We start from the raw sequence: 26,575 nt of genomic DNA, 5'->3' as shown, positions 1-26,575 counted from the left end.
GAAAGCATACAGTACACACACATGCACGTGTATACGCACAAACACAAACACACGCACCTAACACACACACCCCATTTAAGCAGGGGCTTTACCCAGATCGCTAACATCCTGTATGCATCACCTATTCAAGCCCTCACCGTGGGAACACAAGGCAGGAACAACAACAACAACAGCAGCAACAACAATAACAACAACAACAACAACAATAACAACGACAACGTCATCAACCTCAACATGGGTTTGGTTTATATTTGGGGACTGAAGCATTTTCTGTCGCCATAGTAAATCATCTCTTACTCCTAATCTGAAGATCCACGCTGAGCCGAGAATATCCCAAGATAAAAATGGAAAGTTAAATGAGATTGCTGTGCAGAAACTTCACATTTTTTTCTCTCTCTTCTGTTGTTCCCTCTCTCCTTCTTAATCCTCTTCACAAGAACTCCTGATCCCCCTCTCCTCCCTCTCCTCCCTCTCCTCCCTCTCTTCCCTCTCTCTTTCGGTAAAACTTTATTTGGATATTCCGTCTGAAGATACACTACAGACTATCTACAGACTATCAGTAACATTTCAACTAACTATTATCCCGAACCCAAGCCCTAACCTTAACCCTTATCCTAGCCCTAACCTTAACCCTAACCCAAGCCCTAACCTTAACCCTTATCCTAGCCCTTATCCTAGCCCTAACCTTAACCCTTATCCTAGCCCTTATCCTAGCCCTAACCTTAACCCTTATCCTAGCCCTAACCTTAACCCTAACCCAAGCCCTAACCTTAACCCTTATCCTAGCCCTTATCCTAGCCCTAACCTTAACCCTTATCCTAGCCCTAACCTTAACCCTAACCCAAGCCCTAACCTTAACCCTTATCCTAGCCCTAACCTTAACCCTAACCCAGGCCCTAACCTTAACCCTTATCCTAGCCCTTATCCTAGCCCTAACCTTAACCCTAACCCAAGCCCTAACCTTAATCCTTATCCTAGCACTAACCTTAACCCTTATCCTAGCCCTAACCTTAACCCTAACCCAAGCCCTAACCTTAACCCTTATCCTAGCCCTTATCCTAGCCCTAACCTTAACCCTTATCCTAGCCCTAACCTTAACCCTAACCCAAGCCCTAACCTTAACCCTTATCCTAGCCCTAACCTTAACCCTAACCCAAGCCCTAACCTTAACCCTTATCCTAGCCCTTATCCTAGCCCTAACCTTAAACCTAACCCAAGCCCTAACCTTAATCCTTATCCTAGCACTAACCTTAACCCTTATCCTAGCCCTAACCTTAACCCTAACCCAAGCCCTAACCTTAACCCTTATCCTAGCCCTAAACTTAACCCTTATTCTAGCCCTAACCTTAACCCTAACCCAAGCCCTAACCTTAACCCTTATCCTAGCCCTAAACATAACCCTTATCCTAACCTTAACCCTTATCCTAACCCTAACCTTAACCCTTATCCTAACCCTAACCTTAACCCTTATCCTAACTCTTATTCTAACCCTAACACTAACCGTAACGTTAGCAAGCAGACACTTATCAACAGATAGTTTGTTGATTGTATGACCATCTGTAGAGACCACTCCTTCTGTTGGCAGGCCTGGTTAACAGGCTGTTATCACAGTGTGTGTCTGTGTCTGTGTGTTGGAGTGTATGTGTGTGTGTGTGCGTTTCAGTGTGTGTGCATGTGTGTGTGTGTCATACCGCTGATTAACATTCACTACCATGTCATTATCACAGCTAACAGTACGCCTGAGGACGTTCAGCTCCACAGCTACTCTACTGCCCCCGTTACACCGTCAGCCTCTCTACAGGAGGACGTTCAGCTCCACAGCTACTCTACTGCCCCCGTTACACCGTCAGCCTCTCTACAAGAGGACGTTCAGCTCCACAGCTACTCTACTGCCCCCGTTACACCGTCAGCCTCTCTACAGGAGGACGTTCAGCTCCACAGCTACTCTACTGCCCCCGTTACACCGTCAGCCTCTCTACAGGAGGACGTTCAGCTCCACAGCTACTCTACTGCCCCCGTTACACCGTCAGCCTAGCTACAGGAGGACGTTCAGCTCCACAGCTACTCTACTGCCCCCGTTACACCGTCAGCCTCTCTACAGGAGGACGTTCAGCTCCACAGCTACTCTACTGCCCCCGTTACACCGTCAGCCTCTCTACAGGAGGACGTTCAGCTCCACAGCTACTCTACTGCCCCCGTTACACCGTCAGCCTCTCTACAGGAGGACGTTCAGCTCCACAGCTACTCTACTGCCCCCGTTACACCGTCAGCCTCGCTACAGGAGGACGTTCAGCTCCACAGCTACTCTACTGCCCCCGTTACACCGTCAGCCTCTCTACAGGAGGACGTTCAGCTCCACAGCTACTCTACTGCCCCCGTTACACCGTCAGCCTCGCTACAGGAGGACGTTCAGCTCCACAGCTACTCTACTGCCCCCGTTACACCGTCAGCCTCTCTACAGGAGGACGTTCAGCTCCACAGCTACTCTACTGCCCCCGTTACACCGTCAGCCTCTCTACAGGAGGACGTTCAGCTCCACAGCTACTCTACTGCCCCCGTTACACCGTCAGCCTCTCTACAGGAGGACGTTCAGCTCCACAGCTACTCTACTGCCCCCGTTACACCGTCAGCCTCTCTACAGGAGGACGTTCAGCTCCACAGCTACTCTACTGCCCCCGTTACACCGTCAGCCTCGCTACAGGAGGACGTTCAGCTCCACAGCTACTCTACTGCACCCCGTTACACCGTCAGCCTCTCTACAGGAGGACGTTCAGCTCCACAGCTACTCTACTGCCCCCGTTACACCGTCAGCCTCTCTACAGGAGGACGTTCAGCTCCACAGCTACTCTACTGCCCCCGTTACACCGTCAGCCTCTCTACAGGAGGACGTTCAGCTCCACAGCTACTCTACTGCCCCCGTTACACCGTCAGCCTCGCTACAGGAGGACGTTCAGCTCCACAGCTACTCTACTGCCCCCGTTACACCGTCAGCCTCTCTACAGGAGGACGTTCAGCTCCACAGCTACTCTACTGCCCCCGTTACACCGTCAGCCTCGCTACAGGAGGACGTTCAGCTCCACAGCTACTCTACTGCCCCCGTTACACCGTCAGCCTCTCTACAGGAGGACGTTCAGCTCCACAGCTACTCTACTGCCCCCGTTACACCGTCAGCCTCTCTACAGGAGGACGTTCAGCTCCACAGCTACTCTACTGCCCCCGTTACACCGTCAGCCTCGCTACAGGAGGACGTTCAGCTCCACAGCTACTCTACTGCCCCCGTTACACCGTCAGCCTCTCTACAGGAGGACGTTCAGCTCCACAGCTACTCTACTGCCCCCGTTACACCGTCAGCCTCTCTACAGGAGGACGTTCAGCTCCACAGCTACTCTACTGCCCCCGTTACACCGTCAGCCTCTCTACAGGAGGACGTTCAGCTCCACAGCTACTCTACTGCCCCCGTTACACCGTCAGCCTCTCTACAGGAGGACGTTCAGCTCCACAGCTACTCTACTGCCCCCGTTACACCGTCAGCCTCTCTACAGGAGGACGTTCAGCTCCACAGCTACTCTACTGCCCCCGTTACACCGTCAGCCTCTCTACAGGAGGACGTTCAGCTCCACAGCTACTCTACTGCCCCCGTTACACCGTCAGCCTCGCTACAGGAGGACGTTCAGCTCCACAGCTACTCTACTGCCCCCGTTACACCGTCAGCCTCTCTACAGGAGGACGTTCAGCTCCACAGCTACTCTACTGCCCCCGTTACACCGTCAGCCTCGCTACAGGAGGACGTTCAGCTCCACAGCTACTCTACTGCCCCCGTTACACCGTCAGCCTCGCTACAGGAGGACGTTCAGCTGGTTCAGATGGAGGCTGGTCCTTTTACTCAGCTGCTGTCTGAACAAGACTTTCAGCAGAGTAAGATTCTTTGTGCCAACTGAAATTCAACATGAAGGAACATATTCTGACTTGAGAAAAATACTGCAGACAATTGCACACACACACACGCTCACACACGCACGCAGGCACACACACACTCACTTTATAACAGAATTTACTTAAATGTGATGCAGAACTAAAGTGCATGATGATAATGAATTGGTTGATGGTTGGTTGTATTCATAACTGTAAAAATGCTTGACTATAAATCAACCAAATAAGACCATAATGATGTATTTTACTACGACTGAATAAACCATGCACCATCTTGTGGTCACCAAGGAAAATACCTTCGTCTTCGTCACCATCGTTATCCGATAAATCCTCGGGCTGTTTTTTGGCATGTGCCCCTATTAACAAAGCAGGGAGAGACACAGAGAAGCACAAGAAATTCAAAATAGCATGTTTGTCAAGACAGAGAGGAGGGAAGAGGAGCTACAATACACTACATTATTTACAGTCAGGTTAGATAACAAGAAACAGTGATTGTTTACAGAACCAAGGTTTTTACTGATCTCTGGTAACTCAAGAATGATATGTTTTACTTTAGATATGAAAATAAATACACAACAGATCTGATATCAGATTTTTTTAAATACTCTTTATGTAACAACACTGTTATTGAGGGTGGACTGGCATAGAGTCATACACCACTGGTTTCACTGGCACTATGGCACAGAGTCATACACCACTGGTTTCACTGGCACTATGGCACAGAGTCATACACCACTGGTTTCACTGGCACTATGGCACAGAGTCATACACCACTGGTTTCACTGGCACTATTAAATCAGAACGTTGGATTGAATTCTACTTTGATGAAACCAAACAACACTTGTTTAGCAGATGTGCTATGAATCGTCAATGCTTAGACAGAGAGCCACAGGTGTAGGTAGGTGTATATCTGTATGTACTAGTGAGTGATAGTGTTACAGACAGATATTAAATGGGTGGCAGGTGCCACCAAGGAAACACTGTCACTTCCTATCCTGTTGTCGTGGTGCCTGACTGACTATATGTGTGTGTGTGCGCGTGCGTGCGTGCGTGTGTGCGTGTGTGTGCGTGTGTGTGTGCGTGCGTGTGTGTGTGTGCGTGTGTGTGTGTCGTGTTCGAACCATAATATGCCTTATTCTATGCAGCAGGACTGTCTGGGACTACTGTATGTGTGTATGAGCCAGCATGCATCTGCATTCACGTTCTAGACCATTCTGCCACACACACAGTGACACACGCTCTTCCTCCTCTACATGTAGACTCCACAGACTGAATCTCTGAATCTACAGTTCAGTCAATAGAACTCTCTGAATGTTAACTACATTCCCCTTCCTGCAGAGGAAAGGTTCACTGATAATAGATGGGTCTCAGAGTTAAATATGAGAAAGGTCAGAGTGTGGAAGGGGACTTAGTGAAATGTGAAATGTTGCAGTCTCTGACAATTTAGAATGCTTATATTCACTCTACCAACCCTCAAGTGGCCATTTTTCTAACCTATCAGGTTCCCATTGAGACAGCCTGTTACTGTCTCTCTCCCTTCCAGACAGCCTGTTACTGTCTCTCTACCTTCCAGACAGCCTGTTACTGTCTCTCTCCCTTCCAGACAGCCTGTTACTGTCTCTCTACCTTCCAGACAGCCTGTTACTGAGTCTCTCCCTTCCAGACAGCCTGTTACTGTCTCTCTCCCTTCCAGACAGCCTGTTACTGTCTCTCTACCTTCCAGACAGCCTGTTACTGTCTCTCCCCCTTCCAGACAGCCTGTTACTGTTTCTCTCCCTTCCAGACAGCCTGTTACTGTCTCTCTCCCTTCCAGACAGCCTGTTACTGTCTCTCTCCCTTCCAGACAGCCTGTTACTGTCTCTCTACCTTCCAGACAGCCTGTTACTGTCTCTCCCCCTTCCAGACAGCCTGTTACTGTCTCTCTACCTTCCAGACAGCTTGTTACTGAGTCTCTCCCTTCCAGAAAGCCTGTTACTGTCTCTCTACCTTCCAGAAAGCCTGTTACTGTCTCTTTTCCTTCCAGACAGCCTGTTACTGTCTCTCTCCCTTCCAGACAGCCTGTTACTGTCTCTCTCCCTTCCAGACAGCCTGTTACTGAGTCTCTCCCTTCCAGACAGCCTGTTACTGTCTCTCTACCTTCCAGAAAGCCTGTTACTGTTTCTCTACCTTCCAGACAGCCTGTTACTGTCTCTCTACCTTCCAGAAAGCCTGTTACTGTTTCTCTCCCTTCCAGACAGCCTGTTACTGTCTCTTTACCTTCCAGACAGCCTGTTACTGTCTCTCTCCCTTCCAGACAGCCTGTTACTGTCTCTCTACCTTCCAGACAGCCTGTTACTGTTTCTCTACCTTCCAGACAGCCTGTTACTGTCTCTCTACCTTCCAGACAGCCTGTTACTGTCTCTCTACCTTCCAGACAGCCTGTTACTGTCTCTCTACCTTCCAGACAGCCTGTTACTGTCTCTCCCCCTTCCAGACAGCCTGTTACTGTCTCTCTACCTTCCAGACAGCCTGTTACTGTCTCTCTACCTTCCAGACAGCCTGTTACTGTCTCTCTACCCTCCAGACAGCCTGCTACTGTCTCTCTACCTTCCAGACAGCCTGTTACTGTCTCTCTACCTTCCAGACAGCCTGTTACTGTCTCTCTACCTTCCAGACAGCCGGTATCTGTCTCTGTCCGGTCGCTCCTCTTTATTCTTTCATTATTTCTCTCTCTCTCTTCCTCTGTGTGTGTGTGTGTGTGTGTGTGTGTGTGTGTGTGTGTGTGTGTGTGTGTGTGTGTGTGTGTGTGTGTGTGTGTGTGTGTGTGTGTGTGTGTGTGTGAGTGCGTGCGTGCGCGTGCGTGCGTGCGTGCGTGCGTGCGTGCGTGCGTGTGTGTGTGTGTGTGTGTGTGTGTGTGTGTGTGTGTGTGACTGCGTGCGTGCGTGTGTGTGTGTGTGTGTGTGTGTGTGTGTAGTCTAGAGGTTAAGAAGCACTTTGGAAAGGACACATTAGAGAGAATGATGGAGAATGCATCTTAAAGGTTAAGCAGCCTGTTATCCACAATGTAAAGGATAGTCAAAACCCACACTGCCTCACCTCACCACAAAATAACACCAAATAAAAGACCTCCATCTTGTCTGTCTCTCTCTCTTTCCGTGTCTCTCTCTGTCTGTCTCTCTCTCGCTCTATGACTCTCTCTCTGTCTGTCTCTCTCTCTCTCTCTCTATGACTCTCTCTCTCGCTGTCTCTCTCTCTCTTAGCCTGAGGACAACAGGATGAACAGGAAGGTCTATGGGTGAATCCTGAAGTGCACCTTATTCCCCTTATAGGACTCTGGTCAAAAGTAGTGCACTACATAGGGAATAGTGTGCCATTTGTGATACAACCACAGTAAAAGCTGCCTTGTTCACTCTCTGTAAAGAGAGACAGCCTGAGGACAACAGGGTGGACAGGAAGAGCATATCTGTGTCCCAAATGGAACCCTATTCCCTTCATAGTGCACTACTTTTGACCAGGCACATTGGGCTCTGATCAGAAGAAGTGCACTACTTAGGGAATAGGCTGCCATTTGGGGCATAGATTATATATACCAACTCTGGGGTATAGAAGCTAAACAGAATCCGTCTGATAACGGCCAGTATAACATCACTGGTACACATTAACGACATGAAGCTTCATTCCACATATATTTTACGATCAAAGAAGACAACCAGTAAAATGACTAATATGTTACAACTGAGACTACTGAGTCCCCAGCAGGGCTTTCCATCTCTTAGTTACTGTCTGTCTGTCCGTCCGCCCGTCTGTCTGTCTCCTCTCTTCTCCAGGTTGGACTAAATAAAGGATATAACAGAGATATTGAGCCTTGGGTTGACTGTTGAAGCAGTGTGTGTGTGTGTGTGTGTGTGTGTGTGTGTGTGTGTGTGTGTGTGTGTGTGTGTGTGTGTGTGTGTGTGTGTGTGTGTCAGAGGAGAAGAGACGCGGCAGCAGGGGGCTGTGAATGGTTGTTTCCTGCCTAAGCTGTGTCTTGCATCTCAAGTCAGAGTTAATGAGGTGGCTACTGGCTTAGGCTGAGGCTAGCTTCCCGAATTACACCCTATCCCCTATATATAGTCAATTACTTTTAGTGCACTAAAAAGGGAACAGGTGGCAATTTGGGACAGTTCCTGAGGCTAGAGTGCTAACTAGAGTCACAAGCTGACCATGACAAATTGTAAGCATCCCAAATTACACCCTATTGGCATTGTTATCTGGTCAAAAGTAGTGTACTACAGTGAGGGGAAAAAGTATTTGATCCCCTGCTGATTTTGTACGTTTGCCCACTGATAAAGAAAGGATCAGTCTATACTTTTAGTGGTAGGTTTATTTGAACAGTGAGAGACAGAATAACAACAAAAATAGCCAGAAAAACGCATGTCAAAAATGTTATAAATTGATTTGCATTTTAATGAGCAAAATAAATATTTGACCCCCTCTCAATCAGAAAGATTTCTGGCTCCCAGGTGTCTTTTATACAGGTAACGAGCTGAGATTAGGAGCATACTCTTAAAGGGAGTGCTCATAACCGCAGCTTGTTACCTGTAAAAAAGACACCTGTCCACAGAAGCAATCAATCAATCAGATTCCAAACTCTCCACCATGGCCAAGACCAAAGAGCTCTCCAAGGATGTCAGGGACAAGATTGTAGACCTACACAAGGCTGGAATGGGCTACAAGACCATCACCAACGAGCTTGGTGAGAAGGTGACAACATTTGGTGTGATTATTCGCAAATGGAAGAAACACAAAAGAACTGTCAATCTCCCTCAGCCTGGGGCTCCATGCAAGATCTCACCTCGTGGGGTTGCAATGATCATGAGAACGGTGAGGAATCAGCCCAGAACTACACGGGAGGATCTTGTCAATGATCTCAAGGCAGCTGGGACCATAGTCACCAAGAAAACAATTGGTAACACACTACACCGTGAAGGACTGAAATCCTGCAGCGCCCACAAGGTCCCCCTGCTCAAGAATACATATACATGCCCTTTGCCAATGAACATCTGAATGATTCAGAGGACAATTGGTGAAAGTGGTGTGGTCAGATGAGACCAAAATGGAGCTCTTTGGCATCAACTCAACTCGCCGTGTTTGGAGGAGGAGGAATGCTGCCTATGACTCCAAGAACACCATCTCCACCGTCAAACATGAAGGTGGAAACATTATGCTTTGGGGGTGTGTTTCTGCTAAGGGGACAGGACAACTTCACCGCATCAAAGGGACGATGGACGGGGCCATGTACCGTCAAATCTTGGGTGAGAATCTACTTCCCTCAGCCAGGGCATTGAAAATGGGTCGTGGATGGGTATTGCAGCATGACAATGACCCAAAACACACGGCAAAGGCAACAAAGGAGTGGCTCAAGAAGAAGCACAATAACGTCCTGGAGTGGCCTAGCCAGTCTCTAGACCTTAATCCCATAGAACATCTGTGGAGGGAGCTGAAGGTTCGAGTTGCCAAATGTCAGCCTCGAAACCTTAATGACTTGGAGAAGATCTGCAAAGAGGAGTGGGACAAAATCCCTCCTGAGATGTGTGCAAACCTGGTGGCCAACTACAAGAAACGTCTGACCTCTGTGACTGCCAACAAGGGTTTTGCCACCAAGTACTAAGTCATGTTTTGCAGAGGGGTCAAATACTTATTTCATTAAAATGCAAATCATTTTATAACATTTTTGACATGCGTTTTTCTGGATTTTTTTGTTGTTGTTATTCTGTCTCTCACTGTTCAAATACACCTACCATTAAAATTATAGACTGATCATTTCTTTGTAACTGGGCAAACGTACAAAATCAGCAGGGGATCAAATACTTTTTCCCCCCACTGTATGTAGGGAATAGGGTGTCATTTGGGAGACGGCCATTGGAACTGAAATGGCTAACCACTTCCCCATTCAGTCCCTGACACATTTATACTGAAGTTTCTCCTCAGCCTCATCAGAACAGGGGAGAGAGGACATCTGTTCCCCACTACAACCTCATCAGAACAGGGGAGAGGGGACATCTATTCCCCACTACAACCTCATCAGAACAGGGGAGAGGGGACATCTATTCCCCACTACAACCTCATCAGAACAGGGGAGAGGGGACATCTATTCCCCACTACAACCTCATCAGAACAGGGGAGAGGGGACATCCACTCCCCCCTACAACCTCATCAGAACAGGGGAGAGGGGACATCCACTCCCCCCTACAACCTCATCAGAACAGGGGAGAGGGGACATCTGTTCCCCACTACAACCTCATCAGAACAGGGGAGAGGGGACATCTATTCCCCACTACAACCTCATCAGAACAGGGGAGAGGGGACATCTATTCCCCACTACAACCTCATCAGAACAGGGGAGAGGGGACATCTGTTCCCCCCTACAACCTCATCAGAACAGGGGAGAGGGGACATCCACTCCCCCCTACAAACTCATCAGAACAGGGGAGAGAGGACATCCACTCCCCCCTACAACCTCATCAGAACAGGGGAGAGGGGACATCTGTTCCCCTCTACAAAATCATCAGAATAGAGGACAAGGGACATCCACTCCCCCCTACAACCTCATCAGAACAGGGGAGAAGGGACATCCGTTCCCCTCTACAACCTCATCAGAACAGGGGATTGGGGACATCTGTTCCCCTCTACAAAATCATCAGAACAGGGGAGAGGGGACATCCACTCCCCCCTACAAACTCATCAGAACAGGGGAGAGAGGACATCCACTCCCCCCTACAACCTCATCAGAACAGGGGAGAAGGGACATCCGTTCCCCTCTACAACCCCATCAGAACAGGGGAGAGAGGACATCCACTCCCCCCTACAACCTCATCAGAACAGGGGAGAAGGTACATCCGTTCCCCTCTACAACCTCATCAGAACAGGGGAGAAGGGACATCCGTTCCCCTCTACAACCTCATCAGAACAGGGGAGAAGGGACATCCGTTCCCCTCTATATCCTTACCAGACAGAAGCAGAAGCTGGGTTTTTCTAATTCTTCTCCAAATATCTGTTTTTGCCATGACTGCTGACACACAGCTTTCCCCCCCTGTGGTGGGGTGGTAGCCCCTATCTCCTTCTCTCTCCATCCCTGTCACGCCTTCTCTTTCAGTCCCTATATCACTCTCCCTTTTTATCTATTCCCCCTCTCCTTTCCTATATCTCTTTCCCTCTCTCTCTAATTCTCTATCTCCTCTTTCTCTCTCCAGGCAGGCAGGGTTGAGTGTGAGTGGGCCAGCCAAAGGTATTTTCATGCTGCGATAGTGTCGGCCATGGCCCAGACACAGTCTAATGGGGATTGGGCCTCTTTTGCAGTTTTCATAGCTCTCTGACAAACCTAGGTCAGCAGCTGGAAAATAAACAGCATTTTTTTCTGTGGCATTTTCACAGGCAGTGGCATTCTCTCTCTCTCGCTCTCTCTCCCTCTCCCTCACTCTCTCTCTCTTTCTCACTCACTCCATCTCTCTTTCTATCTCTCGGTCACTTTCTCTCTCTCGCTCTCTCTCTCTCTCTCTCTCTCAATTAAATTCAAGGGGCTTAATTGGCATGAGAAACATATGTTAACATTGCCAAAGCAAGTGAAGTAGATAATATACAAAAGTGAAATAAACAATAAATATGAACAGTAAACATTACACTCACAGAAGTTCCAAAAGAATAAAGACAGGTCAAATGTCATATTATGTGTATATATACAGTGTTGTAATGATGTGCAAATGGTTAAAGTACAAAAGGGAAAATAAATTAACATAAATATGGGTTGAACTTACAATGGTGTTTGTTCTTCATTGGTTGACCTTTGTGGCAACAGGTCACATATTTTGCTGCTGTGATGGCACACCGTGGAAATTCACGCAGTAGACATGGGAGTTTATCAAAATCGGGTTTGTTTTCAATTTTTTGGTGGATCTGTGTAATCTGAGGGAAATATGTGTCTCTAATATGGTCATACATTTGGCAGGAGGTTAGGAAGTACAGCTCAGTTTCCACCTCATTTTGTGGGCAGTGTGCACATAGCCTGTCTTCTCTTGAGAGCCAGGTCTGCCTACGGTGGCCTTTCTCAATAGCAAGGCTATGCTCACTGAGTCTGTACATAGTCAAAGCTTTCCTTAATTATGGGTCGGTCACAGTGGTCAGGTATTCTGTTTAGGGCCAAATAGCATCTTAGTTTGCTCTGTTTTTTTAAATAATTCGTTCCAATGTGTCAAGCAATTATCTTTTTGTTTTCTCATGATTTTTTGGGGTCTAATAGTGTTGCTGTCCTGGGACTCTGTGGGATCTGTCTGTGTTTGTGAACAGAGCCCCAGGACCAGCTTGCTTAGGGGACTCTTCTCCAGGTTCATCTCTCTGTAGGTGATGGCTTTGTTATGGAAGGTTTGGGTATCACTTCGTTTTAGGTGTTTGTAGAATTTAACGGCTCTTTTCTGGATGCAGAGTCTCAATTTTGTGTTTGTCCCATTTTGTGAAGTAGTGGTTGGTGAGCGGACCCCAGACCTCACAAACCATAAAGGACAATGGCTTCCATAACTGATTCAAGTATTGTAGCCAGATCCTAATTGGTATGTCGAATTTTATGTTCCTTTTGATGGCATAGAATGCCCTTCTAGCCTTGTCTCTCAGATCGTTCACAGCTTTGTGGAAGTTACCTGTGGCGCTGATGTTTAGGCAGTGGTATGTATAGTTTTTTGTGTGCTCTTGGGCAACGGTGTCTAGATGGAATTTGTATTTGTGGTCCTGGCGACTGGACCTTTTTTGGAACACCATTATTTTGGTCTTACTGAGATTTACTGTCAGGGCCCAGGTCTGGCAGAATCTGTGCAAAAGATCTAGGTGCTGCTGTAGGCCCTCCTTGGTTGGTGACAGAAGCACCAGATCATCAGCAAACAGTAGACATTTGACTTCAGTTTCTAGTAGGGTGAGGCCGGGTGCTGCAGACTTTTCTAGTGCCCTCGTCAATTAGTTGATATATATGTTGAAGAGGGTGGGGCTTAAGCTGCATCTCTGTCTCACCCCTCGGCCCTGTGGGAGGAAATGTGTGTGTTTTTTGCCTATTTTAACTGCACATTTGTTGTTTGTGTACATGGATTTTATAATGTCGTATGTTTTTCCACCAACACCACTTTCCATCAATTTGTATAGCAGACCCTTGTGCACTTCGGTTTGTTTGTTTGTCCATAAGGGTGTGCAGGGTGAATACGTGGTCTGTCATACGATAATTTGGTAAAAACACAATTTGACATTTACTCAGTACATTATTTACACGGGGAAATGTACAAGTCTGCTGTTGATGATAATGCAGAGGATTTTCCCAAAGTTGCTGTTGACGCATATCCCACGGTAGTTATTGGGGTCAAATTTGTCTCCACCTTTGTGGATTGGGGTGATCAGTCCATGGTTCCAAATAATGGGGAAGATGCCAGAGCTAAGGATGATGTTAAAGAGTTTTAGTATAGCCAATTGGAATTGGTTGTCTGTATATTTTATAATTTCATTGAGGATTCCATCAACACCACAGGCCTTTTTGGGTTGGAGGGTCTTTATTTTGCCCTGTAGTTCATTCAAGGTAATTGGAGAATCCAGTGGGTTCTGGTAGTCTTTAAAGATTTGTATTTGATAATGTATATGTTTTTGCTGTTTGTTCTTTGTTGTAGAGCCAAAAAGATTGGAGAAGTGGTTTACCCATACATCTCCATTTTGGATGGATAATTCTTCGTGTTGTTTGTTTCGTGTTTTCCAATTTTCCCAGAAGTGGTTATAGTCTACGAATTCTTCAATTACATTGAGCTGATTTCTGATGTGCTGTTCCTTCTTTTTCCGTAGTGTATTTCTGTATTGTTTTAGTGATTCACCATAGTGAAGACTCAGGTTTTCTGGGTCTCTATGTTTTTGGTTGGACAGGTTTCTCAATTTCTTTCTTAGGTTTTTGCATTCTTCATCAAACCATTTGTCGTTGTTGTTCACTTTCTTTGGTTTTCTGTTTGACATTTTTAGATTAGATAGGGAAGCTGAGGTGTCAAATATACTGTTAACATTTTCTACTGCCATATTTACACCTTCACTATTACAGTGGAACGTTTTGTCCAGGATGTTGTCTAGAAGGGATTGAATTTGTTGTTGCCCAATTGGTTTTTGGTAGGTTTTCACACTACATTCCTTCCATCTATAGCATTTTTTAATATTGCTCTGGCTTTTATGCCTGATGATTGAGTATTGCTCTGTTCAAGTAGACTCTGATTTTGCTGTGGTCTGATAGGGGTGTCAGTGGGCTGACTGTGAACACTCTGAGAGACTCTGGATTGAGGTCAGTGATCAAGTAGTCTACAGTACTACTGCCAAGAGATGAGCTATAGGTGTACCTACTGTAGGATTCCCCTCGAAGCCTACCATTGACTATGTACATACCCAGCGTGTGACAGAGCTGCAGGAGTTGTGACCCGTTTTTGTTGGTTGAATGTTGTCATAGTTGTGGCTAGGGGTCATATGAGGGAGGGAATGCTGTCACCTCCAGGCAGGCATTTGTCCTCCTGTGTTCTGAGGGTGTCAGGTTCTTATCCGGTTCTGGCATTTAGGTCGCCGCAGACTAGTACATGTCCCTGGGTTCTCCCTCCAGGATGGAGAACCAGTCTTCATTAAAGTATGGGGATTCTAGTGGGGGGAAATAAACTCAGCAAAAAAAGAAACTTCCTCTCACAGTCAACTGCGTTTATTTTCAGCAAACTTACCATGTGTAAATATTTATATGAACATAACAAGATTCAACAACTAAGACATAAACTGAACAAGTTCCACAGACATGTGACTAACAGAAATGGAATAATGTGTCCCTGAACAAAGGGGGGGTCAAAATCAAAAGTAACAGTCAGTATATGTTGTGGCCACCAGCTGCATTAAGTACTGCCGTGCATCTTCTCTTTATGGACTGCACCAGATTTGCCAGTTCTTGCTGTCAGATGTTACCCCACTCTTCCACCAAGACACCTGCAAGTTCCCGGACGTTTTTGGGGGAATGGCCCTAGCCCTCACCCTCCGATCCAACAGGTCCCAGACGTGCTCAATGGGATTGAGATCCGGGCTCTTCGCTGGCCATGGCAGAACACTGACATTCCTGTCTTGCAGGAAATCACGCACAGAACGAGCAGTATGGCTGGTGGCATTATCATGCTGGAGGGTCATGTCAGGAGGAGCCTGCAGGACGGGTATCACATGAGGGAGGAGGATGTCTTCCCTGTAATGCACAGCGTTGAGATTGCCTGCAATGACAACGAGCTCAGTCCGATGATGCTGTGACACACCGCCCCAGACCATGACGGACCCTCCACCTCCAAATCAATCCTGCTCCAGAGTACAGGCCTCGGTGTAACGCTCATTCCTTTGACGATAAACACGAATCCGACCATCACTCCTAGTTAGACAAAACCGCGACTCGTCAGTGAAGAGCACTTTTTGTCTGGTCCAGCGACGGTGGGTTTGTGCCCATAGGCGACGTTGTTGCCGGGGATGTCTGGTGAGGACCTGCCTTACAACAGGCCTACAAGCCCTCATTCTAGCCTCTCTCAGCCTATTGTGGACAGTCTGAGCACTGATGGAGGAATTTTGCATTCCTGGTGTAATTTGGGCAGTTGTTGTTGCCATCTTGTACCTGTCCCGCAGGTGTGATGTTCGGATGTACCGATCCTGTGCAGGTGTTGTTACATGTGGTCTGCCACTGCGAGGGCGATCAGCTGTCCATCCTGTCTCCCAGTAGTGCTGTCTTAGGCGTCTCACAGTACGGACATCGCAATTTATTGCCCTGGCCACATCCGCAGTCCTCATGCCTACTTGCAGCATGCCAAAGGCACGTTCACGCAGATGAGCAGGGACTCTGGGCATCTTTCTTTTGGTGTTTTTCAGAGTCAAGTAGAAAGGCCTCTTTAGTGTCCTAAGTTATCATAGCTGTCACCTTAATTGCCTACCATCTGTAAGCTGTTAGTGTCTTAAGGACCGTTCCACAGGTGTATGTTCATTAATTGTTTATGGTTCATTGAACAAGCATGGAAAACAATGTTTAAACCCTTTACAATGAAGATCTGTGTAGTTATTTCGATTTTTACAAATTATCTTTGAAAGACAGAGTCCTGAAAAAGAGACAATTATTTTTTGCTGAGTTTAGGTCGTACACAGGAGGATATTTCTCTCTCTCTCTCTCTCTCTCTCTCTCTCTACCTCTCTCTCTCTCTACCTCTCTCTCTCTACCTTTCTCTCTCTCTCTCTCTCTACCTCTCTCAATCTCTTTCTCCCTCACTCCCTCTCTCTCTCTCTCTCGTAGTCCCTATCTCTATATCTCTCTATTTCTCCTTCCCTGCGGCTGGTATAATCTTGTGACAGGTTTCAGACCTGCATGTGAATGGCAGTCGAGTGTACCGAAAAATCAAGGACAGGACTTGAAAATGCTTTTTTTCTCCACTTCTCTCAACCTGTCTGATGAAAGAGGTTAAACTAGGACAGAGAGGCTAATGTGTCCTGTATGCCTCTCAAAAATATCTGACACCATCTGAAGAACAGTGAACTCCATGGCAGATCTATTTAAAAGCTCACCTGCACTGGCTACTCACATTGGAACTGCACGTTTATAATAAAGGCATAAACAGCTAAACAGCTAGTGCCATGGTAATGCACCATATAAGGGAATGGGGTGTCATTGGAGACACATAATGAACACAGCACCAGAGGATGTAAAAAACAAACAACAAGTTTTATACTTCTTCATTATACCATTAAACTCACTTCATGAAGGAGCGCCCTGGGTTTTAATAGGTCTCTGCTAAAGTCCAGTAATTAATGAAATTAGCTACCAGTATAGAGGAAGTCTTTCACACAGTAACCCTCATCAGGGTCTGTCTGTCTGTCTGTCTGTCTGTCTGTCTGTCTGTCTGTCTGTCTGTCTGTCTGTCTGTCTGTCTGTCTGTCTGTCTGTCTGTCTGTCTGTCTGTCTGTCTGTCTGTCTGTCTGTCTGTCTGTCTGTCTGTCTGTCTGTCTGTCTGTCTGTCTGTCTGTCTGTAGCCAATCTAGCAGGGAATCAAAGGGATATTTGACGCTATGGATCGATGTCTCTGCCCCTCATTAAACCTCTCCTCAGTTCAGTTACCCTCACAGAGAGAGAGAAAATGAGCTATACATAATGGAGATCTTGAGGGTCTCTCTCTCTCTCTCTGTAAGGCTATATGTAATTAATCATTTGAAAAATACTAATGCACACACACACACACACACACACACACACACACACACACACACACTCTGTAGCCCAAATGCTGATGTTGCATGTTCAGTCTCCTCCACATGACCTTTGCCCATACCTGGACATTACAGTGCACCAGCCAGCGGTGGAATAACTAAGGAAGGTCATGTGTTGTATGTATCAACACTCGATGACGCCCTGGTCACCGCGAGAGTCACAAAAGACTTCTGTACTGAAACATGACAAACATTTCTGTTCAGACTAGAGAAACCTTGATCTTAGAACAGGTTATTGTACGGTTTTCCACTTTCTGAGGCCTTTCTCTCTCTCTCTCTCTCTCTCTCTCTCTCTCTCTGTCTCTCTCTCTCTGTCTGAAGCCTTCTCCCTCCCTCCCTCTCTCTCTCTCTCTCTCTCTCTCTGTCTGTCTGCAGCCTTCTCCCTCACTATCTCTCTCTCTCTTTCACTCTGTCTGAAGCCTTCTCTCTCTCTCTCTCTCTCTCTCTCTCTCTCTCTCTCTCCTTCTCTATATTCTGGGTTAAGACAGACAGACCTGGCTTTTATTCACAATGGGTGGTGAGGTTTCTCTGTCTATAATAGGCAGGTGCACTATGAATAATACAAGTGTGTTGGCAGGAGTTTTAGCAGCTATTCTTAAAACAGCTCCAATGGTGCTTGAAGATTCTGAACAAAAATAAAACTATATCATGTTTTGTGTGCAGTGATGGAAAGGTTATGCCAGTGTTGAGTGGTTTCATCATACTATAGCCATCTTATAGTTTGGCTCAAATATATTAAGTAGCTATTATGTATTTTCAATGTAATTATACATTCGCTTTTCTCCATACATCATTTTCTTTTAATTATTGTCTAGGGATGCTGAACTGGCCCTGAACTCATTCAATTGAGCGCTGAAAAATGTGACAAAGGCGATTCGTGACGCGCTCCAATCACGACTGCTTATTGTTGCTTGGCAACGATCATACAACCATTCTATCGGGAGCCTAATGCCGCGCTTCTTCCTCAGAATGAATCATAGTGTACCTCTTGAGGATACATGTTCATAAAGAGATTGAAGCTTCACAATATAGCTGTGATAATTAAAGGTTTTGTAGATACCAACAGATCCCTGGTGGGTGTATGACTCTGTTCCACGATAAAGGTCCTACAGTTAGAAAAGCATTTCAATGTTCATAACTTCATACACAACTGACACATATATTACTGATTACTGTACAATTACTAAGAAAGTAACAGGAGTGACAGAAACTGAAACACAATCAACATGTTCTGTCCTATTGTATAAATGTACTGCATGTACTATCATGTCATTCTAGAATATACTGCGTGGACTATCATGTCATTCTAGAATGTACTTCATGGACTATCATGTCATTCTAGAATGTACTTCATGAACTATCATGTCATTCTAGAATGTACTACATGGACTATCATGTCATTCTAGAATGTACTGCATGGACTATCATGTCATTCTAGATTGTACTGCATGGACTATCATGTCATTCTAGAATGTACTGTGTGGACTATCATGTCATTCTAGAATGTACTGTGTGGACTATCATGTCATTCTAGATTGTACTGCATGGACTATCATGTCATTCTAGAATGTACTGCATGGACTATCATGTCATTCTAGATTGTACTGCATGGACTATCATGCCATTCTAGAATGTACTGCATGGACTATCATGTCATTCTAGAATGTACTGCATGGACTATCATGTCATTCTAGAATGTACTGCATGGACTATCATGTCATTCTAGAATGTACTGCATGGACTATCATGTCATTCTAGAATGTACTGCATGGACTATCATGTCATTCTAGATTCCCATTGTTGTAAAAGGAATGACCTGATTTGATGGTGACTATCCTTACACTCACTCCTTCTAGAGCAAAATGATGACTAAAGCAAATTATTTAATCAACATATTTGCTTAAGTTTAAAAAAGTTTGCATTATGAGAAGCTTTCAACATACTATAGCACAAAATAATTATACATGCTGTATATCCATGCATTAGATTAAAAACTTAACAAACATGTTGAAGTAGAACAATTTAAACTGTCACAGCAACCCTTTCCATTTCAATGACCTAGGAGATTACAGCTCTAGTGTTTAAAAGGATGCTGAGACGCTTTGCAAAACACCAAGCACATCCCAAATCAAACCCTATTCCCTAAATAGTGTCCTTCTTTTGACCAGAGCCCTATGGAAGTAGTGCACTATATGGGGAATAGGGTGTCATTTAAGAAGCACCCACAGTCACCCCTTCAGCACAATGATATGTCACAAAATCAACATATCAAACATATGATAAACTATTTCCTCATTACAAAACATGAGGAAGTTAATTGAAAATGTTTCCAAGTGGAGTTTGAATATTAAAGCAATATTTCTGTGTGTGTTCTACTACTGGGACTAATTCAGAAACGCATGTTGGGGCCACGTCTGTCTCAAAATGAATTGGTTTACTAAAGTGAGCGGGAGTGTATGTGTGTGTGTGTGTGTGTGTGTGTGTGTGTGTGTGTGTGTGTGTGTGTGTGTGTGTGTGTGTGTGTGTGTGTGTGTGTGTGTGTGTGTGTGTGTGTGTGTGTGTGTGTGTCTGTAAGATCACTAGGTGGGGCTAATGGCAGAGCTTCCTGCCTCTCAAATGTAATGTTTCCGAGATTTCCGACTGCTTAAACTAACAGAACGTTAGATTTAATATCAGCTTTAATATTAAGGCTTCTGATAATTACAATGTTTGTAGGTGAATTAACTGGCTTTTGGCAACTGTAGGGGGGACAGAGTTTACTGAATTTACAGAAAACCAAAGCAAAGAGTAGCTATATTGACCATGATTTGCATCCATTTTCTGTAATGAAAGTAACATCGACACTTTGTAATACAACGTTTGTATGAATTCCAAGAGGGGTAATGAGTCTAATCCAATATATCTCCATGATGCATCTTTCTCTCTACAGGAGAATATTTGCTTGTTGTGAGTTATGACTTGCAGACAGAACTTGTCCTCATCCCAAATGGCACCCTATAGGCCCTGGTTAAACGTAGTGCACTACCCTATGGGTCCTGGTTAAACGTAGTGCACTACCCTATGGGTCCTGGTTAAACGTAGTGCACTACCCTATAGGCCCTGGTCAAACGTAGTGCACTACCCAAAGAGCCCTGGTCAACAGTAGTACACTACAAAGGGAACAGGGTGCCATTTGGAACGGATTCCTCGACTGTTATGTGAAAATGTAATCAACAGCCTGGGCCTCAAATGCTTTCTCTTCTTGTCCCTTTGACAAATTCTTCCAATAAGCCAAAGTCTTTAAACTCCTGAAGTTCCTCTCATTCCAACCCTGATTTAGTTTTACATAACTTTAAAAGGGGCAATCCGGGATTTGAAAAACAACAATATATTTGTTTTAAGTTGGAGAAAAAAAGGGATGCACCAATCACAGATCGCCCCTTTAACTCTGATTTGTGTTACATGACTTTAAATTGGCCGTTCTGATTCTGATTGAATCAGCCTTGTTATTTCCATTCAGAAGAATTGATCTGTTTGCCGTTGTGATTTAGCCTGGAAGGCTGCAATTACTAATGGATGGCCCAATGTTATCCACATTGTCATGTTTGAATTGGTTTTGATGATCAATTATGTTGTTAAGCTGTGTGTCAAATAAAATACATTGCTTTCATATAAAAAGCAACTTTACTGATGAAAAATAAGTACAAAAGCATTCAATCTTCATGGACATCATTTTACTTTCCATTTATCTCTTTAACACACACACACACACACACACACACACACACACACACACACACACACACACACACACACACACACACACACACACACACACACACACGTTCACGTTAATGAGAACTGTAGGTCCCCTGCTCCTCCCAGTGAACAGTTTGATTTGAGGGTTGATAGGTGCTGAAATCTCGCTGGATTTAGAGAAGAGGCATTTTCTCTCCTGTCTCATTCTCTTTCACTCCCACCGTGTTGTCTGTCTTACATACCTCCTTTTCTACACATTTTCTTGTTGGGTTTCCTGGCACATTCCTTGGATATTCTTTTGACTGTAAAATAAATAAAAAAAACTACAAAATAACAGAAAGCTCTTGAAAAGACCTGGAAGGTGACATGCAACAACTTCAGATTTAGCCAAACCCACCCTCCCAACCCTCCCCATCTCCGCATCTCCCCATCCCCCTCCCCCTCTCTCCCTCCCTCATCAACAACAACGACAGAGGGTCTGTCCAGAGAGTAACTGGGGGTGTTTCTGCAGAAATATTCCAAAATGGTGGAATGAATTTGCTGCACTTTGGAACACAAGAAGCCCATATTCACATGCACTTCTATATAAGACCCCTTACCACCACACAGGTGCTTCAGAGTTAGACTGGACTTTCCGTTCCAGCACATTTCCAACAGTATTTGTTGTTCATATTAAGATTAAATTGTATGCAATATTTTGTATCATTATGATACTGGGACCATTTACAATTTCAAGCTTTGCTGTGTGGGTCTTAATGGATTGAAATGTAGGTCTTCAGTCAAAATATTGTATTATTTTGTCTGTTGCACCTGTAATCTATAGTTTGCAAAGACTGCAAAGACAAATGCTAGATAAGAATAGGAAAGTAAGGGGTCTTACATGGTCTAGTCTGATGCCACAGGCCTCGAGTGTACCAGAATATTTCACCAACCAACCCTACAGAAAATCATTGTCTAATAGCTCATAGTTAATCATATTATCCCCAGAACACTCACGACAGTAAGGGAAGGGAGTGCACCAAGGTACAGTACTAGGCCCAATCTGTTTCAACTAATGATTGGTTTTTCAGGCATTTTATGTAATATTTTGTCTTTTTGGAGTGTTATTTTTTAATCAACACAAAGAGAAAACTCAAACAGTGGCATGGAAAGGGAGAGTTGATGAAAATAGATGTCTGCCATGGAAGATCAAGTCAGAATGAGGAGGCTGGAGATGGTGGTGGTGGAGGACACAGACACAGCATGCACAGGGAGGACAACACGACATGCTCCACACACACCACAGTAGCGACACACAGTCTCAGAGAGAGATAGAAAAGACAAGACATAAAAAGAGTTTGGTTTTGTTCTCGTATACCCGACCCACTCACCATCCTCCGTTGGAACGTAGATGTTTAGATACAAACAGTCCTCGTTTTGATCCTGTATGTAAGAGGCCACTATATCCAGGCTGAAGGAGAACCATATGGGCATCATAATTTCTGGCACGGCGTTGTGAATATTCTGGGGGCAAACGGGGGCAAAGTGGGTGGCGTTCTTTATCCCCGACCAGGAGGAGGGCGGCTCGGGGGGCAAGAAGCGTTTCTCCCCCACTGGGGAGGCTGCATACGGGACCCCCAAATACTGGTCCACTGGTCCCAGTATCTCACTGGGTAGGGGCACTCTCACCCCTCGGAGTTTCCCATACTGCGTGTTCACAGTGGGGTGGTAGGCCTGGCCTCGGACGCCCACCAAGCACCAGGAAAAAGTTAAGATCCAGAAAGACGTGATGCTGAGGCTGGAGATGGAGTTGGGTATGTGGGCACCATGCCAGTCTCCATGGTCCTGATGCTGAGAGGAGAGGAGACGGTTTCTCCTTGGCGAAAACCACATGGTCCGTCTGACTAAGTCTCAGCAACGACTGCAAGTCACCAACATACACGTCGGGTCTCCTACCTGGCTCACAAGCCTTTCTTTTCCTCTCCCTGTCTTCCCCTATCTTCCCCAGTCTTCCCCAGTCTTCCCCTATTTTCACCAGTCTTCCCCAGTCTTCCCCTATTTTCCCCTGTTTTCCCCTGTCTCCCCGTTTTCCCGTCTTCCCCTGTCTTCCCTTCGCCCTGTAATCCCGTCTCTCAGCCCAACAGTCCAGCACCCATAGATCTACTTATCAGTCTGGATAAAGGAGCTGAGCAGATAAAACAGAAAAGTACAAAATAAAAAGTTGCGTTATTTCCTTTCTTTACGGTCTTCATTCACTGTCCTCTCCTCGTCTCGTCAGATCTTCCATCTCATACCTGCTGAAGAGAAAAAAGAGGATAGGAAAATGTATGACAATCTCCAGAGAGACAGACAAACAGAAATGCTTTCATTTCTTTTATTCACTCATGTTTTATTGACTGGTAGAGAGGTCTTTTCTGTCCTGATATAAACCAGAAGACATAAACATGACAGTGCACTTACCCATGCTATCAATCTACACAATCAAGGGCTCGCCGAGTCGCTGGGGTAAAGTGTTGCACAACTTAGTCACAGAACGTTTCCTGATATAAAGCCTAGCTATTGAAAGATTAACATGGCAATGAGCACACTACAAAAATGGCCCTAACATGTCTCCATCTCACATAACACACAAAATACATACCAAAGGAACATTATATAACTGTTTAGAAAAAGATAAATCACTACAAACCTACACTATCAACAGTTTTTAATGACTTCCAATAACATTAAAAACATCAAAATGTCATGTTTCCCGTTAGGTGGAGTTATTCTACCTCCCCTTTGATATAGATAAAGACCTGATAAAATGCTTTCTCAGTTACACCTCCCCTGTCCTTAGTCGAAGATAAGAGAGAGAGAGAGAGAGAGAGAGAGAGAGAGAGAGAGGAGAGAGAGAGACAGAGAGGGAGAGAGAGAGAGAGAGGGAGAGAGACAGAGAGAGAGAGAGACAGAGAGAGAAAGGGAGCAGGTCCCCCCTCAACCCCCGCTCCTCGACCCCCTCAACCTCCTCCTTAAACCCTCTTCCTCAACCTCCCCTCCTCAACTCCCCCTCTTCCTAGACTCCCCTCCTTAACCCCCTCCTCAAACCCCTCCTCACCCCCTCACTCCTCAACCTCCCAACTCCTCAAACCCCCCTCTTCAACTCACCCCTCCTCCTAGTCCCCCCTCTTCAAATCCCTCCTCATCACCCCTCCTCCTCAACACCAACATCAACCCCCCTCCTCCTCAACCCCCTCCTCCTAGCCCCCCTGGCCCAGCTCAGCCTCAGTGGCTTGCAGCTAGCTAAATAGAGCAGGCAGGAGCACTGTCCAATAACAGTAGAGAGAGAAATAAAGCCAGGAGTTTAGAGGATATTGCATTCCAAAATGACTGTAAATGATTTATAATGTACCAGCAGGCGTCAGGCACACTAACCACTCAGGGAAAAGCAATCAGGACGTTCCTTAAGGTGCCGTTATCACTCTGAAGACCCATAGACACAGGCATGATTCACACACACACACACACACACACACACACACACACACACACACACACACACACACACACACACACACACACACACACACACACACACACACACACACACACACAAACACACGCACACAATGTAGACACACATGACACAGGATCAGTGAAAAGCCAATTGGAACAGTATATTTCTCCCCCCTCCTCACCCTGTTGAACACCCTACCTCTCTCCTCCCCTCCTCACCCTGTTAAACACCCTACCTCTCTCCTCCCCTCCTCACCCTGTTAAACACCCTACCTCTCTCCTCCCCTCCTCACCCTGTTAAACACCCTACCTCTCTCCTCCCCTCCTCACCCTGTTAAACACCCTACCTCTCTCCTCCCCCTACTCACTCTGTTAAACACCATACCTCTCTCCTCCCTCCACCCTACACTGTTGAACACCCTACCTCTCTCCTCCCCCCTCCTCACCCTGTTAAACACCCTACCTCTCTCCTCCCCCCTCCTCACCCTGTTAAACACCCTACCTCTCTCCTCCCCTCCTCACCCTGTTAAACACCCTACCTCTCTCCTCCCCTCCTCCCCTCCTCACCCTGTTAAACACCCTACCTCTCTCCTCCCCCCTCCTCACCCTGTTAAACACCCTACCTCTCTTCTCCCCTCCTCACTCTGTTAAACACCATACCTCTCTCCTCCCTCCACCCTACACTGTTGAACACCCTACCTCTCTCCTCCCCCCTCCTCACCCTGTTAAACACCCTACCTCTCTCCTCCCCCTCCTCACCCTGTTAAACACCCTACCTCTCTCCTCCCCTCCTCACCCTGTTAAACACCCTACCTCTCTCCTCCCCTCCTCCCCTCCTCACCCTGTTAAACACCCTACCTCTCTCCTCCCCCCTCCTCACCCTGTTAAACACCCTACCTCTCTCCTCCCCCTCCTCACTCTGTTAAACACCCTACCTCTCTCATCCCCTCCTCACCCTGTTAAACACCCTACCTCTCTCCTCCCCTCCTCACCCTGTTAAACACCCTACCTCTCTCCTCCCCCTCCTCACCCTGTTAAACAACCTACCTCTCTCCTCCCCCCCTCCTCACCCTGTTAAACACCCTACATCTCTCCTCCCCTCCTCTCCCTGTTAAACACCCTACCTCTCTCCTCCCCCCCTCCTCACCCTGTTAAACACCCTACATCTCTCCTCCCCCTCCTCACCCTGTTAAACACCCTACCTCTCTCCTCCCCTCCTCACCCTGTTAAACACCCTACCTCTCTCCTCCCCCCTCACCCTGTTAAACACCCTACCTCTCTCCTCCCCCTCCTCACCCTGTTAAACACCCTACCTCTCTCCTCCCCTCCTCACCCTGTTAAACACCCTACCTCTCTCCTCCCCCTCCTCACCCTGTTAAACACCCTACCTCTCTCCTCCCCTCCTCACCCTGTTAAACACCCTACCTCTCTCCTCCCTCCTCCTCACCCTGTTGAACACCCTACCTCTCTCCTCCCCCCTCCTCACCCTGTTAAACACCCTACCTCTCTCCTCCCCCCTCCTCACCCTGTCAAACACCCTACCTCTCTCCTCCCCCCTCCTCACCCTGTTGAACACTCTACCTCTCTCCTCCCCTCCTCACTCTGTTAAACACCCCACCTCTCTCCTCCCCCCTCCCCCCTCCCCACCCTGTTAAACACCCTACCTCTCTCCTCCCCTCCTCACCCTGTTAAACACCCTACCTCTCTCATCCCCCTCCTCACTCTGTTAAACACCCTACCTCTCTACTCCCTCCTCCTCACCCTGTTGAACACCCTACCTCTCTCCTCCCCTCCTCATCCTGTTAAACACCCTACCTCTCTCCTCCCCCCTCCTCACTCTGTTAAACACCCTACCTACCTCTCTCCTCCCCTCCTCACCCTGTTAAACACCCTACCTCTCTCCTCCCCCCTCCTCACCCTGTTAAACACCCTACCTCTCTCCTCCCCCTCCCAACTCTGTTAAACACCCTACCTCTCTCCTCCCCTCCTCACCCTGTTAAACACCCTACCTCTCTCATCCCCCTCCTCACTCTGTTAAACACCCTACCTCTCTCCTCCCCCTACTCACTCTGTTAAACACCCTACCTCTCTCCTCCCCTCCTCACCATGTTAAACACCCTACCTCTCTCCTCCCCTCCTCACCATGTTAAACACCCCA

The 26,575-nt window shown here is 46.5% G+C and overlaps 1 protein-coding gene across 3 annotated transcripts in view; it reads right to left on the bottom strand.

Moving 5' to 3' along the window:
• LOC106592156 (neuroligin-3) overlaps positions 1–26,575 on the bottom strand; it is a 558,014-nt gene that overhangs the window by 303,191 nt on the left and 228,248 nt on the right. Inside the window, exons 2-4 of one of the 3 annotated variants that reach the window (XM_045724151.1) lie at positions 22,314–23,219; positions 21,186–21,245; positions 4,227–4,286 (exon numbers count right to left, since the gene is read on the bottom strand). In XM_045724151.1, the coding sequence (XP_045580107.1) occupies positions 4,227–4,286; positions 21,186–21,245; positions 22,314–22,815 (622 nt within the window). In that variant the 5' untranslated portion in view covers positions 22,816–23,219. The remainder of the gene's footprint in view (positions 1–4,226; positions 4,287–21,185; positions 21,246–22,313; positions 23,220–26,575) is intronic. The other 2 variants (XM_045724149.1, XM_045724150.1) reach the window with 2 other exon arrangements.

The sequence above is a fragment of the Salmo salar genome, chromosome ssa09 (genome assembly GCF_905237065.1).
Source record: "Salmo salar chromosome ssa09, Ssal_v3.1, whole genome shotgun sequence".
Classification (NCBI taxonomy): domain Eukaryota; kingdom Metazoa; phylum Chordata; class Actinopteri; order Salmoniformes; family Salmonidae; genus Salmo; species Salmo salar.
Note: the sequence above shows the minus strand (reverse complement) of the source record. Positions and strands in the feature narration are given on the sequence as shown.